Below are 16045 nucleotides of genomic sequence, written 5' to 3' on the forward strand. Positions count from 1 at the left end.
AGTGCTGCAGATAAGATTTGGAAATGGGAGTAGTTTACTCCCTATTATTTAAAGTTGGGAGTAAAATTATTTTTTAGGGAGAAAAAAAATGTAAGTCCAATTCTCAATGAGAGTATTTTATAAGCTAGTAAAAATATGTTTTAACTGAAAAACAGAAATGCTTTTGTCATCTTTATTTCTTTGCAACTAGTTATTCATGCACAATAAAAGATACATCTTTACTCCTTATAATCAGACAGTTAAAATAGTAGTTTGTTCCTGTGGTACTACGTGCACTTGTCGTCCAAACATATCAATGAAGCTAGGAGGGTGAAAGCAGTGGCGCAATACTCTACATGTCTTTTGCCTATTTTTTGGTGGGAGTAATTTTACTCCCTATTTTTATATTTTGGGAGCATTTGCCAATTTTTAGGTAGTAACGGTGGCTGATACACACCTTATCTCTAGGGTTTCTCTGCCTACATTTACACAAATACAGTCCATGTTTTTCATGCACAGGCCTTTTTATCAGAAATTGTTTACTGGCTTGTCCAGCCTACTGCACTAGTCTGTCAGTTTTTGGGAAAGTAAGGTCATTTTCTATATTTTTTCTTCCTAACATTGTACATTTTTCTGTGGCTTAGATATGTGGGCAGAGTAAAATGGTCCTGTTTCATAATAGGATTACATATTTTGGTGACTTAGATTGGCTTTACTTTATTTTAATGTTTTTGGGCCTCATTATGAGTTGGGCAATGTGGCCAGAAACGGTGGTAAGGCAGTGGTAACCACGGCATTACTTCATCTCCGAACTATGGGTTTGGAGGTAAGGTGGAGGACAAAGCCGTACTGCCCAAAAATGGCCAAATCAGCAGAATTACCACAAATACCACCAAACATATAATGGAGCCCTTTGTGTTTTGCCAATTATTCAAATGCTTCCTCCCTCCAGGTCCCGCCTACCTTTTGACTTAACTTTCCAATCCTCTCCCACCCTGCACATTCTCCCGATAATTTGTACATGTTTCCCTGTCCTGTAGAGCACTGTACTCTTTTGCTATTTACATTCATACAATTTCTTTCTAATTTTCTCATCGTGAAAGGCATGGTTGCTCACCTGTCAAGATGGCCGACATGTTTAAAGTACCTGTTTTAGTGTCAGGCCACCTAGTATTCCACTCTGCTTAAATTGACATGTAGTCTTTCTCCCGACACAGTGTACAGCCCTCTCTAAATTAAATGCCGAGGTGGCCTGCATCGCTGTTCATGAGGAAAGTACTTTTGTGGTCGGTACAGAAAAGGGCAGAATCTTCTTGAACTTGCGAAAGGAGCTTCAGACGGATTTTCAGACGTTCTGCAGTGAGTATAATAACAACGGATGGGAATCGTGATGGTGTGCATGCTTCATAATTTAGGAAAAACAGTAGACCATGGAGTGCGACTGAAATTACATATTTTAAAAGACAAAGGGCCTTGTTACGATTTTGGAGGTATTAGCCTGACTAAAAACCTCCAAATGAAATTACAGTTATTACTGGTGGCAACTGGCGATTCTCCGTCTCATTATGAAATTTTAACTACATGCATATTTTATTTATTAATGTATTTATTTATTTATTGTGCATTTTGTAAGGTGCTTATACATCAAGTAAATTGTGTTTCAAAGCACCCGCAAGGGCAATTGGGATGGAATATGGGAGCAAAAGTCAAATATAAGAACAACAATGAAGAGAAAGAAAGAGACGGTCCTACTAGGCCTTGTGTGCATTCAGAGCGTGCAACGGCAGAGAGAAAGAAGGCACCAGGGAGGGGCGTAAGTGCTAGGAGTTCCACTGAGGGAAGTGCTAGGGAGAAAGTTGCAAGCAGCGTTTAAGTGCCTGGAAGAGAACACTTGGTAAGAGTGGTCACCTGCTATAAGTGCAGGCCTGTGAGATATCACAGGCGGTGAGCACCCAAAGGCAATTGCTGGAAGTGGGCGGAGGCTGACAACGATTGGGGCGGTGGAGGGGCAGGACCCAGAAGGACACATAGGGCCCTGGTCACCAATATGAGCTCCTTTGGGGTTTAGCAAGGGAGGGGAAGGGGGAAGGAGGAGGTGAAAAAGAAAGTCTTGAGGGGCTTACGGAATTTGAGGAGATCTGGCTCAAGACGGAGAGGAAAGGGGAGGCTGTACCAGAGGAGGGAGCCAGCCAAGGAGAGAGATCGACCACCAGCTCACTGTTTGGGGAAACGCTTGACACAGAGAGAGTTGGCGCCGGAGGAGCGTAAAGATCCGGAGGGAGAGTATTTGGTGGGAGCAAGTTGTAAATAGCATGGTCCCCGGCCCCAGACAGCCTTATGGTGGATGCAGAGGGATTTGAATTTGACCCTTGCAGCAACCAGGAGCCAGTGGAGAAATTTTAGGACAGGAGAGATACGGTCCCTGGGCTTAAGTCCAAGGATAAGTTGTGCAGCCCTATTCTGGATAAGCTGGAGGGAGCGTAGAGAGGAGGAGGGTAGATTAAGGAAGAGGTTGTTGCATTAGTCCAGCCTAGAGAGTAACAGAGCTCTAGAGACATTGAGCTTCTGGGGGAAAAGTGAGGACAGGAAGGATTCCTTTGAGGAGGTGGAGTTGAAAGTGGGCCTTCTTGGCAAGGTCCTGGGTGTGAGGGCGGAAGGAGAGAGAGGAGTTGAAGATGACTCCAAGGTTTCTGGCTTCAAATGAAGGAGAGGGGGAGAGCCAATGGAGGGTGACGAGAGTGAAAGGAAGAAAGAGGGAGCTAAAGTCCCAATGGGAAGGATCTCAGTCTTGCTGGCGTTGAGGCAGAGATCATTGGAGGCACACCAGGACTTGATGGCAGATAGACAGTCAGGAATGATGGAGGAAGTAAGGGGAGGATCAGAGGGAAGTTTGAAGAAGAGTTGTGTGTCATCTGCATAGCACTGGAAGTGGGGGGAGTAAGTGGAAATTAGGTGTGCAAGCGGAGCAAGATAGATGAAGAGCCAGGGAGAACGTTTGGAGCCCTGGGGAACGCTGCTGGTGGAGATAGAGGTGGGATATGCAAAAGAGTCCAGGATAGCCTGGGAGGGACGGTCAGTGAAGAAAAAGGTCAGCTAGTCCAGTGCAAGCTCCGAGATCCCAAGGGTATTATGGAGCCGTTTTATGAGGATTGAGTGGTTGACCATATCAAATGCAGAGGAGAGATTAAGTAGAATGAGAACAGCTAGAGAGTTAGAGTCAAGAGATGCGAGCAGTTCTTCACTGGTGTTCAGGATTGATTGATTGATTGTTTATTTATTAGGTATTGTACGATCGGACCGAAAACAAACGGTCCGACTGTACAAAAAGACTGAAAAATGCTACCACCAAAGGATCGAACACCAAAACATTGAACCTTTGGTGGTAGCACTGTAGGTAAGTATATATATATAAAAAAAGACTGCGGTGGTGTTCCCTGCAACACCCCGCTCACTATACTGTGTGGTATAGTGAGCGGGGTGTTGCGAGGGACACCCCGGCAGCACTCCCGAAAAAAACTAGGGCTGCGGGGGTGTCCCCCCGCAACACCCGCTCACTATACTTTACAGTATACTGAGCGGGGGTTGCAGGGGAAACTAAATCCTGCAGCTCACGAAAAAGAAAAGGAACCTGCGGCGCCGGTTCCCGATCACAGAAGTGAAAAGGAACTGGCGCTGCAGGGGCACAGTGCGACACAATGACAGGTAATTGTGTCATGGGGGTGTTGTGGGTGTGTCGTGGGTGTGGGTGTGGGGGTGTGGGTATGTAGGGGTTATGGACGTGTGTTCGCATTGAGAAATGTACAAACCTTTTCTGGTTCATACATTTCACATGCAAACATTTCGGCCGCAGCCAAATCAGCCGTGGTCGGATCACGTCGATCCATTTATTATGCGCTTATACACAAGTGTTTCAAAGTGCAACCATGTATGGGAGGGGAAGACAGAGGGAAGACAAGACAGATGATCTTACTAGGCATGGTACATTCAGATCATGCAGGTGAAGAGAGCAGTAAGTGCAATGGGGGGGCAAAAAGGATCAAGTGCGCCCAGACTCGTCAGAACATGGGTTAAGTGCAGAGAGATACTACTAGGGTCGTAACCAAGTGCAGTAGTGCTGCTGCAAGTGCAAGGCCCGGGGGCAAGTGCAGGTCACTGGTGAGGGAGGCTTGGGACCTGGTGAGGCTCTGAGGGTACCCAAGGCAGCCAGTCAGCGAAGACTGAGCACAAGTTAAGGAGAGAGAGCTAGAGAGCAGAAGGAGGTGGTTCGCAGGGGAGAGGGAGAGAGAAGGAGGATGAGAAGAGGAAAGTCTTGAGGAGTTTCCGGAACTTAAGGAGATCTGGTTCAAGACAGAGAGAGGCAGGGAGGCTGTACCAGAGGGAGGCACCTGCATTGGATAAAGATCTCCCCCAAGTCTCTGCTTGGAGAAGAGGCTTAGCTGCAGAGAGTTGGAGGAAGACGAGCGGCGGGCTCAGGAAGGAGAGTATTTAAGATGAGAGTGTTGCCGATAGAGTGGACCCAGGCCCCAGAAAGCCTTTTGGACAAGACAAAGGGTCTTTAACTTAATCCTTGCAACCACGGGGAGCAACCAAAAGGATTTCAGTGCCCGAGAGATGCAGTCCCTGGGCTTGAGGCCAAGCATAAGTCTTGCAGTTCTGTTTTGGATGAGTTGAATAGAAGAGGGAAGGTTGAGAAAGAGGCTGTTGCAGTAGTCCAGTTTAGAGAGGACCAGGGCTCTGGAGATAGTGTGTCTCTGGGGGAAAGTGAGAAAAGGTAGAATATTCTGAGAAAGTGCAGTTGGTAGTGGGATTTTTTAGATATGTCCACCATGTGGGATGAGAAGGAGAGAGTGGAGTTGAAGATGACCCCCAGATTTCTCTTGCCTCGTTGGTAGGTGAAGACGCAGGGCCAAGTGAGGCCGGCCTGAGAGAAAGAGGGAAGACGGGAACAGGTGTCCCAATGAGGAAAACCTCTGTCTTACTGGCATTGAGACAGAGGTTGTTTGCAGCACACCACGACTGAATTGCAGACAGACAGGTATGATTGAGGAGGAGGAAGAGGCAGAGGGTAGCCTGAAGGATAGTGGCATGTCATCCATGTAACACTAGACATTTGAAGTGAAGGTGGCTATCAAACGGGCCAGGGGGGCCATGTAGCCATTGAAAAACAAGGGGGATAGGTAAGATCCCTGGGGGACTCTGCATGTAGAGAGAGTGATAGGAGAGAGAAAGAACCCCAATTCCACCTGGGATGGACGGTCAGAGAGGAAGGAGGTTAGCCACGCCAGGGCCTGATTAGTGATGCCCTGGGTATCACAGAGACGTGTGATCAGGGTGTTGTGGTTCACTGTATCGAAGGCGGAGGAGAAGTTGAGTAGAATGAGGACAGAGGGAGAGAGTTAGAATCAAGGTTTGAGAGCAGATCTTCACAAGTGTTCAGAAGAGCAGTTTCCGTGCCTCTGGATCCTCTAAAGTCAGATTGGTGGTCTTGGATGCAACCAACAGATTCAGTGTGGAGGGTAAGCCGAGAGATAGCCAACTTCTCCAGGAGTTTGCCTAGGAAAGGAGTGATAGAGATCGGACGATAGTTTCCCGGAATGGAAGAGTCAGCAGAAGGTTTTTTGAGGAGAGGGGGCACAAGGGAGTGCTTAAGAGAAGTTGGGAAAAGTCCAGTGGCGAAGGAGAGGTTGCAGCGGTCGGCTAAGGCTGGGTCGAGAGAATCAATGTTGTCCTTGATGGTTTTGGAAGGACAGGCGCCCACCTGTTAAGGAGAGCTGTTTCAGTGCCCCTGGATGTTTGTGGACAATGCATTGCAGAGGGCCTGATAGGCAAGAAGCGAGGTGGAGACTGCGGAAGGGTTGGCTAGTTCCTTGCAGATTTTAAAGAGTTCAGCCGTGTTGTTGGAAGCACTAGAGACGGAAGCCTGGATGTGGGCCCTTTTCTTTGAGTGAATGGAGAGTCAGTATTGCCTTTGGAAAAGGCGACAGGCCAGTTTGTCAGATGGTGAGCCTGAGGTATGCCACTTCCATTCCACAGCTCTGCACTAGCGTTTCAGGGCTGCAAGTTCAGAATTTTACCAGGTGTTACGCTTGGTGCCATGTTTCAGGCGGACCATCTTGACTGTAGCAAAAATGTCGAGACTGTTAGTGATGGCAAGATGGAGGTTGCTGAGAGCAGAGTCTGAGGTAGAGTCTGTAGTGAGAGGGGAGGGGGATGAAGGTGATGCGAGGGCAGCAGCTGACACTCGTTTCATCAAGCGGATGTCGGGGAACGAGGTTGGCCGAGCAGGCAGCGACGCGGTCAGATGGTAAAGAGGACCCAGGTGAGAGGAGAGGAGAGGAGGGAGTGGTCTGACCAGGAGAATGGGATGGTGAGTGGGGTTGAGTGCAGAAGATCAGTGTGGATCAGGACATCAAGAGTGTGTCCAGCCAAGTGGGTAGGACCAGAGGGGAGAATGGAGAGGGAGAGGGAGAGTGAGGTGCAATGTTCACAGAAGAGAGTGGATGCTGTGATAGAGGAGTCAAGGTGGATGTTGAAGTCACCCAGGAGAAGGAGTTTAGAGGTAGATGTGAGGAGAGAGGAGGAGAAATCAGGCCATTCTGAGAGGAACAGGGGGATAGAGCCAGGTGGCCTGTGGATAGTGGCAATGGGCAGGGAGGAAGTGGGAGAGATGGCCAGCTTGCAGACCAGGCTCTCGAAGAAGGAGTATGGCTGAGTGGGTATGAGGGAACAAGGGCACAGAGAGGGGGTGTGCCTTGTACTATACCATCAGACAAAAAAAACGAGTAAAAAACAATTTCATAAATATCCAACATCTATTTATCTTCATGCTCCAGTGAAGCAATAAACAGCATAATTTGTATGTCTTTTTTTTAAATTCACATATGTTTTACATACGATGTGTCAGTCTATGACTGATGTCTGGCTCGGACTGGCCTATAGGGCAATGCCCGAAACACAAACCCAAAATGCTAGCGTGGGCCAATATTTTTGGTCAAAATAGGCCACTCTTTTGGCCAGTGTGGGCCAGTTTGATGAGTTACTTCACTAAGCGGCTAGTAGTTTTGACCAGGGTTGCTGAATAAATATTATTTATAATGCAAAATTTGCATCACATTTTATTAAAAAACTCCTCCTTAGGGCTTATTCAAATAGTCTGTCAAAAAAGGAATGAATTGCCATTTGCAACTGTGGGCAACTTTATCATTGGTGCCCGAGACAATTTTTTGGCCCAGTCCGAACCTGACTGCTGTGCCTTTGGGTGGATCATAGGAGGTCAATCTCTGAAATTGATTTAAAAAAAAAAAAAACTTTAAATAGTTACCTTTTGTGTATGTGTGATTTGCAATGGGGCTGAAGCAGGGACACCCCCTTACTTCTCTCCCATTAGCCGCATGCCTTAATCGTTGCTGCCATTACTTCAGATAGACATTCGATAGACGTTGCCGATGTGAAGCTAGCATTCATTTATTGTGTTTTGTTCCAATGCAGTGAGGAGAGAACTAGATATTGGAACTGTAAAGAAATACAAGGACTGTGGAAAGAATGTTCAGAGACCCTCGTCAAATCCAGGATCTGATGTTTTCCTCCTCAGGAAAATGGTTGAAGAGGTTTTTGATGTGCTTTACAGTAAGAGCTTTTATAGTTTGTATTGATGTGTCATTTATCACAGTGGGATTGATATGGGTATTCATGTGTTATATCATTTTTATATAAAGAAGAGATTGGTGTATCTACATGTACGTGTGGGCGCTACCGCTACCAGTATTCGGTGCGTTGGTGTGTGATGTGCAGCTGCAGATAGAGGCACAACCGGGTTACCCTTGCCTGGTATGGAATAACTAAGTACTGAGGGTGTGCCAAAATCAATGCGCTTGTCTCAAAAGTAATACAGTTCAACAAGATGCTGGCTTTAGCTAATTGCTATATTTATTCCAGGTGACAATCGTATAATATGATCCTCTTGCCCTTGCCAACACATGTTTGCACTGTTGCGGTCTTTGTCAAGGTTATGTTACAGGGTAACCATCACATGATAAATGCCACCATTACAGTAAATGGTGATCAGTTGGATTGAACCCATGCACACAAAACTTTAATTAAAAAATATAGGCCACCAAGAAGAGGATTGGATAAGGAGAAAAATAGGAGGAGAGGGAAGGGGGAAAAAGGTGGCGGAGGGAAAAATAAGGAAACCATAATTAGTACTGATAGTGTGATACTGGTCCACTATTCATAATAATATTCATAATGATATTCACATTCAATGTGAGGCTTTAAATTTGACATTTGAAAAACTCTTTTCTTAGCATCAACACATTTAAACGTAAAATTGGTCGCACCTATTCTGCTCAATTACCTTTTGGTAATTACATAGTACCTTAACCATTAAAATAATATACGTTGCACAATGCCTCCATAATTAGTGTGCAATGTAAAAACAAGACGATTAACCCATTATTGTGTGGTCCGCCCAATCAATGTCGTAGTTAATACATCATACAGCTCCAAAAGCAGAGTAGTCGTGCGTGTAAGCACTAGTCCTAGTTGCTGGCCGGTTCTAATAGCTATTTAGTTAATTATCAAAAAATCCTTTAATGAGACTTGTTGGAGGCCCGCCCCTGGGTCACCGGATCGGGACACCCCGACGTCGGGAACACCCAACGTGATCACCAGGGCTGCGTACACGCGGCCAACACTTGGCAGGGATCACCTTGCATTCTCCGGATCACCGGAGTTACACACAAGGACTGGGGGCACCCAGCATAAAGCAACTCCGGCTCTGGCAGCACCCAGGCCGGGGTTGCCCATTCAACCATGTTCACATGGTCCCGACATCCACAGGGGGACGGTGTTGCGCAGCAGGGTCGCCGTCCGAGGTAAGGGCCCCGTGGCTAGGCCCTAGGCATACTGTGCAGCAACAGCATGGTGCACGAACAAAGACACAGGAGTCAGGAATGGAATCGACTGACGAGCCGGAAGTGGCTCGTGTCTTTTATTAACATGGTCACGTGGTTACCCCATGTGACCATGACACCAACACTAGAAGGTACCATGTCCCCCTGAAGGGGTGACATGCAACACTCGTCCTTTTTCATAACAACAAAACAAAACACCCAAAATCACAGCACAAATACCCACACTAATACTAATACCACCACTCTACTAATTTTCACACCCTTTATTAACCTGCGTGAGTGTTTCCACTGTCACTAAACGGCACCAATGAAAACTCCTGGCACCACATAAAGCATTCCATATCTACGGATGTTCACCATTTTACATCGCCAACCGACCGGGCTATTTTAAACAAGTTCAGGTCTGCAGGCTCCCAGCCTCTGCCTGTCCACTGCGAAATTCACGGGCCAGTAAAGCCGCACCTGGGGGTACCAGGGGCCACATCGACCCAGTCCTTGGTTAGTGAGAGTCAGATGACAGGTAAACACACAGTTCAGGGTGGGCTCCCTGCTGCAGGGCACTTGCGGCAGAGTGACAATACCGGAAGACATGCCGCTCCTTTCGCCTCCCCCTTTTCTCGGGGTGCTGTCAGGGATGCACTAGTGACAAGGTGTTTAGGCCAGTGCGTCTCTTCCGCTTCTACACCAGGCATGTCTGTGGCTTGGGAGGGCGCCCAAGCGCTCGGAAGAGCTGTAAACCTCCTGATGATTCCAGTGTATGACACAGTCAGTACTCATTGTTGATGGGTCCATGGGCTGGCTCGACCGAGTGGAGCACAAGCGCTCCCCACGGAGCCGCTACCCTCTGTGGCATAGCTGCCGGTCAGCGACTGAAGGGTGCACCGTGACTTATTGAGGAGATACCGCATTTTAGGGGACAGCAACACAGGCAGAGATGTTAGGACAAGCCGGACAACATTTAAGATACCCCCTGTTTTGGGTCTACGGGGCCAGACAACTGTTCTGTATCCTGTGGCATCTGTGGTCTCTGATGCCAACTCTCAAAAGGGATCTTGCTCTTTTTCGTGGGCTGGAACTGCTGGCCACTTCCCTTTTGAGACTGGACCTGTTGTGGCCGATGGAGGAGTACAGGGCTCGTTGGGGCACACACGCCTCCCTGCTCCGCTTCTCCTCCTTTCCCGTGTGGAGGACTGGACCGCCTCCCCTGTTGAGATCCAGTGGGCCAGTGAACGCAGATCCAGCCACCGTTTCCTGTTGTTTCTCCCTCCAGGGCCTGCTGCCAGGAGCCAATTGAGAGGCGGGTACCCATACACTGCTCCCTCCTGCATTGTTTTGTGGTGGTTGCTTGCTGGCTCCTGTTTCCTTAGGGCTACTGAGGGTCCCAGTTACCCCTGTTTCTTCTCTGCCCCGCCGCGGGCCCCAGTCATGGGCCCGCACCCATCCGTTGTTGTATAGGGTGCCGCATGCCCCCATTGTCCTTCGCTTTATTATTATATTTTTTTTTTATTCCAGCACCGCGGGCCCCGACTCGGTTGTTATCGGGCCGCACAGTTTTCCCGTTGCATTTCCCTCACTGAGATCGTGGGCCCAGATGGTAATGGGCCCATCTCCTATGGGGACCGCATCCGCTGGTTGGCGGCCCCGGCACCTCTTCTGTGCCGCGGGCGAGCCCGCTAGTACTCAGGGCCTCCTCAGCTGTTTGGCGTTGCCCCCCTGGCACCTTCCTCCATTGCCCGCTCCTCAGAGCATGCTCTTCTTTGTGGAGCGGCCACTTCCGCTGCCCCTCCACCACTTCTGCGCGTCCACACGTGCGAATTCCGCAGCGAACACGGTGGGGGTTGGCCCACATCGACCCGGCTGCACAAGCACCCCCAGTAATGAGAGCCATGGCCGGGCGGTGCGTGCACAAGTACCCCTCCATCCGCCTCCCGCATGGGTTGCGGGAGGCTTCTACAGTTCTTTTCCAGGCGAACATCCCGGCTGCACGCACGGCTGACACGACCACATGCCTGGGGGCACCAGGCGGCCTGCGTGAACGCACACTGGGCCCTGGGCCACCCCCAGAGCGTCTTCCTCCCCAGCGGCCGAAACCCCTTTTTCGGGCCTTGCACAGCCCATGGACAAACATTTATTAATAGGCCCGCCTCCTCTGCGAGCCCGCGGCAGGGTCCTCCGATGGCCTGGAGGTCCAACTGCAGCCATGCGTACCTTCACTGCTGCAGGCCTGGGCCTCTCAGGTCTACATCCATTTCCTTTGTCTGATAGCCGCACCTCCACGCGGCTGATGCCGCAGCTGCTGCAGGTTCCGTCATGCAGCCACCTGCCGCCTCAGGCACCAGGCGCAACATGGCCCTGGGCCAACCGGAGCAGTCAGCGCCGCTTCAGCCCATGTGGCTTCTTTCCGCCTCCACCTCAGAGGCTCCTCGTCGCCATTGTTGGGGGCTCGCCCCCGGGTCACCGGAGCGAGCCGCCCTGACGTCGGATCACCCGACGTGATCACTAGGGCTGCGTTCACACGGCCAACACTTGGTAGGGATCACCCTGCATTCTCCGGATCACCGGAGTTGCACACATGGGGCTGGGGACACACAGCATAATGCAACCCCGGCTCTGTGGGCACCCAGGCCGGGGTTGCCCATTCAACCATGTTGACATGGTCCCGACATCCACAGGGGGACAGTGTTGCCCAGTAGGGTCGCCGTCCGAGGTAAGGGCCATGAGCTAGGCCCTAGGCATATTGTGCAGCACCAGCATGGTGCACAAACAAAGACACAGGAGTCAGGAATGGAATCGACTGATGAGCCGGAAGTGGCTCGTGCCTTTTATTAACATGGTCACATGGTTACCCCATGTGACCATGACACCAACACTGGAAGGTGCCATGTCCCCCGGAAGGGGTGACATGCAACAAGGGGGTCATTACGAGGTTGGAGGTAAGTAACAGTCCTTAAAAGCATGAAGCAAATACCGTGTCTGTGTAGTAAAGAGCCCGCTAATAGAGGGCTAATACGAGTTCGCGTGCACGAGCTTAGCGGCATGCCGGTAACCACATTACCGGCATGCCGCTAAAGTCCGAAACATGGCCCTTAGCGGCATCATGGAAAGCGCAGACAGCACAACCGCCGGCTTCCTCCTCTTAATAACGTGACCGGCATCAATGGATACGGCATTAGCGGTACCGCTATCAGCGAATAGCGGTGCCCGTAAATAAGCGGAACCAGAAGTAGCGTCATCGCAGAGGAACAGGAAAGAGCACGGCGGCCATCTTGAAAAACACAATCCATTGCCATACTCACCACACAGGACCTGGAGCCTATTTCTGACTACAGATTTCAACCTTCACCACCAGCATCATGCCCAAGGCTGTAAAAAAAGGCGCCTCCCGGAAGCGCAAAGAGTGCTTCAATGAGGAAGAACTGACTATGCTGGCAGAGACACTGGCATACAATGCAGAGGTTGTTTTTGCCAACAGCCTCAAGAAAGAGGCACAGATAAAGAAGAAAGAGATCTGGCAACTTGTTGCCCAGAAAGTCAGTGCCGTAGGCAACACATGTCCACAATGGTGGTGATGGTGTCCCGGTCCAGACGGTACAGGTTGTGGATCTGCTCAGGGGTTAGGTTGAATGGACTGGCTCTGATGCGAAGGATTGGGTGCTTCCTACGTGCTACCACTGGCTGCACTGGTGGGGCATGCTGGGCCTGTCTCAACCTCCTTTTCCTCCTGCGTCTCCTCTGTGGTGCCTGCTGTTGTTGTTGTTGTTGCTGGTGTAGCAATGCAAGCATGTCCTCTAGCCCCTGTATTGCTACTACTAGTGGAATCATTTTGGTGTGTGAAGGGGTGTGGTGTGTGGGTGTGCTCCTTTTGTGCTGGCCCAGACTACATTGCCTCCAACTGTGCTGATTGTGTGCAGCTATGGCAGTTGGGAACACTGCACATAGCAGTTTACGGGTGCGTCGCGATGCCGGTATTGCCGGCATGCCGTTATCCCGTATTAGCGCCTTCATGTTGCCGGTATTTGCATGCCCGCCTGACTTGTGATGTCCTCCTGTTAGCGGCATCCCGGCATTGCCGGCCTGAAGGCCCGCGTGCCCGTGCCCATGCCGCTATTAGTGGCAACGTTATTAGCGGTGCCTCTAATTCTTGGGTCGGAATAGCCCGGAGCGGTATGCAGTGCTGGTAATCCTTTACCGGCATCGTTTTTCCATTACCTCCAACCTCGTAATGACCCCCTAACTAGTAAAATAACAAAAAGATGTTTATGTTGGGTTCCTGCTGTTGCAGGGGTCCTGCCTCCGTCTGGCGGCCGCGTGTGTGAGACCGTGGACGCCATTTTAATTTATCTATAAATAGTGCGTGCTGCGTGTATACACTTTGGGATGATGTTTCACTTGTTAGGTCTGTACAGTACAGTATGCCTAATATTTTAAGTCTTGTTGCGAGCTCATTAACCTGAATTTAATATTGTTATTTCTGCACTGAATTCCTTCTGCATTCATGCATTTTATTCAAAAGTAGAAATGTGATGAATTGCAAAATGTAAGCCGTGTGGCATGACATTTCATTTGTTAGGTCTGTGCGGTATGCCTATTGTTTACAGCTTGTTGCAGGCTCATTAATCTGAATTTAACATGGTTATTTCTGCACTCACTTCCTCGTGCATTCGTGCAATCTATTTAAATGTAGAGGTGTGATGAAATGCAAGGTGTGAGCCGTGCAGAGTGCCGTTTCACATCTGTAGTGTATGGTATTTGAAATGCAGATTCTTGCAAACCCTATTGTCATTCTTTGGGCAGAATTTGGTCAGATCTTAAATGATCATGTAAAGTAATGGCCAGCAGCTGTATGATGTATTGACAACAACATTGATTGGTGGACCACACATTAATGGGTGAGTCCATCTTGAGCTATCATATCCAGATGGAGGGGCAAACGCCCATGTGTAATAAGATTTTCACTCAGATAATGTCATCGAATTTGGGTTAATATCATTAATGGCTTTCACACTTTCCATTCAGGAAGCGCTAACACACATTAACACTTGGACATTCGAGCATCTTTATTACAATACAGAATCTGGATCGTTTCACATCTGGGGAGTTAACTTTGGGACTTTTCATAGATGACATAGTTTATGCCTAAATGGCAGACTATTGATGTACTATGTGTGATACTGTTTAATCCGACCTCAAGTGTGCCCAGGGAGGTCGGCTCACATGTGCAAACACACTCACGCATTCAAAACAGGAGCTCGAATAAAGCATGTCTCACGGCATTGATGTGTCACTCCGGATTAACCCTTCTGGACTAATCCGCCTTGGTTGTATATCACGGCCCGCTGGGGGATCTTCGGAGTTTGGCTGTTCTCTCCACAGTGTCGTTGGTACTTTACGGAAGTGGGATACATTTTGCGTCACTACTTCTTGTCCTCGGGTGGCTGTCACCATGCTGTGATTGGAGTCCTGTACTGTCCATGGGCGCGACTTGTATGTCAGTGTCATCTTTTTCAGGTATCACTACATATTATCCCCACCAAAAATATCGCCGGATATTTGGTCATTTGGAACGGCCATAGGCAATATTTCTGGGGGGATAATTTGTGGGGTTTTTGGGAGCAGGGTTTGCGGGGGTGTCCCCCGCTCCTTTAAAAATAATGTGGGGGTCGTGGGTGTGTCCCCCGCAGGTTCCATGCCTTAATATTGCCATAAAAAATATTGCAATATTTCTGTATGGCGATATTTTTGCGGGGATATTAACGCATGGAACCCTTTTTCAGGGATGTTCTGGTTTTCACTAGTACCGTGTCACCTGTCCGCAGTTCTCTGTGCTGCGCGTGGCGTGGTTGACTCTTCTTCTCATTTCTCCTTTCCCGTCTCTCTTCCATGAGTGGTATGTCTGGTTCGGGGTTCACCCAGCTTGAGTGTAGCGTTAATTCGGCTTGGATCGGCATCCCGAACATCATGCTGCTGGGCTTACTCCCGTCGATGTGTGCGGTGTTTGCCTTTGTGTTCAGAGGAATCGATATACTGCCGGCAGCTAGGGTTGATGGATGTCCTTTGCGATCCTTGTTTAGGGATCCCATGACACGTTCGGCATCACCGTTTGCTTGCGGCCAGCAATGAGTGATCTTCCAGTGTTTGACGTTTAGGTTACTGAGAAACTGCCTGAGTTCATGGCTAGTGAACGGTGGGCCATTGTCACTTTTGACCTTCCTAGGTATTCCATGTATGGTAAATACTTTCTCGAGGGCGGTTATGACTGACATGGCATCCGTGGACTTGATGTGCTCCACCTCTGGGTATCTGCTGAATTCGTCAATTAGGACGAATAGGTACCCTTCCCCCGCTCACTGAATCACAACTTGTTTGGCGCCTGGGTGCGCTTGTTATGGATTTAGGTGTTGCTAGCCTCCTTGAGGATTGCCATGCTGCACAGGTTTCTACCAGTACAGTGACGCGGTTCTGTATCTTTGCCATCCACCTTCTTGACTTCAGATAGTCCTGGGTCTTCATGATGCCTTGATGGCCCCCATGCGCCAACTTTAGAGCTCTTTCTTCTAAGGTCTCTGGTAGGACGATTCAGTGTCTATTCAGTACGATGCCTGCATCCAATACTGTTGGCTCGTGTCAGATGCCAAACGGTGCTTGAAGCTTCTCTTGGGCTGCCACGGTGCTGTGTGCTATTGCAAATAGATCATTTTTCCAATCGCCTGACTGGATGGTCTGAATTGTGCATTGTAGGCAGGCGTCTGTCCTGGTTTCCTCTGCTAGTTCCTGCAGTGTTAGCGCTCGTGGACGTGCACAGGCTATCATGTGGCACACATGTTCCTCAGTCTCGACGGCATGTTCCTCTTCTTGTTTCGTGGCGGATCAGGGGTGGCGAGACAGGTAGTAGGCCGGGTTTCCGTCCCGGCTCTATAGGAAACGTCAATGTTGAACGGCTGCAGTTGGAGCATCCACTTTTCTAGCCGCGCTGGGGGGGTGTGGTGCCGTTCCTTTGAAAATCGGTATCAGTGGTTTATGGTCCATGAATACCTTTGCTGGATGTCCTAGAAGATACACTCTGAAGTGATGGCAGCCCCATAGAATCGCCAGTGGCTTTTTCTATGTGGGTATAGTTCTGTGCGGTTCTCCTTAATGCTCGGCTGGCGAAA

At 49.3% G+C, this 16045-nt stretch overlaps 1 protein-coding gene across 6 annotated transcripts in view; it reads left to right on the forward strand.

Moving 5' to 3' along the window:
- The window catches only part of GTF2IRD1 (GTF2I repeat domain containing 1), a 1038761-nt gene that overhangs the window by 267240 nt on the left and 755476 nt on the right, over positions 1 to 16045 (forward strand). For all 6 annotated transcript variants that reach the window (XR_011274579.1, XM_069614744.1, XM_069614746.1 and 3 more), the window contains exons 3-4: positions 1197 to 1338; positions 7468 to 7605. Coding sequence is in view for 5 of the 6 variants with exons in the window: in XM_069614744.1 (XP_069470845.1) it covers positions 1197 to 1338; positions 7468 to 7605 (280 nt within the window). In the remaining variant the exon portion in view is untranslated. The remainder of the gene's footprint in view (positions 1 to 1196; positions 1339 to 7467; positions 7606 to 16045) is intronic.

Source organism: Ambystoma mexicanum, chromosome 9 (genome assembly GCF_040938575.1).
Source record: "Ambystoma mexicanum isolate Mex_15411 chromosome 9, UKY_AmexF1_1, whole genome shotgun sequence".
NCBI lineage: Eukaryota > Metazoa > Chordata > Amphibia > Caudata > Ambystomatidae > Ambystoma > Ambystoma mexicanum.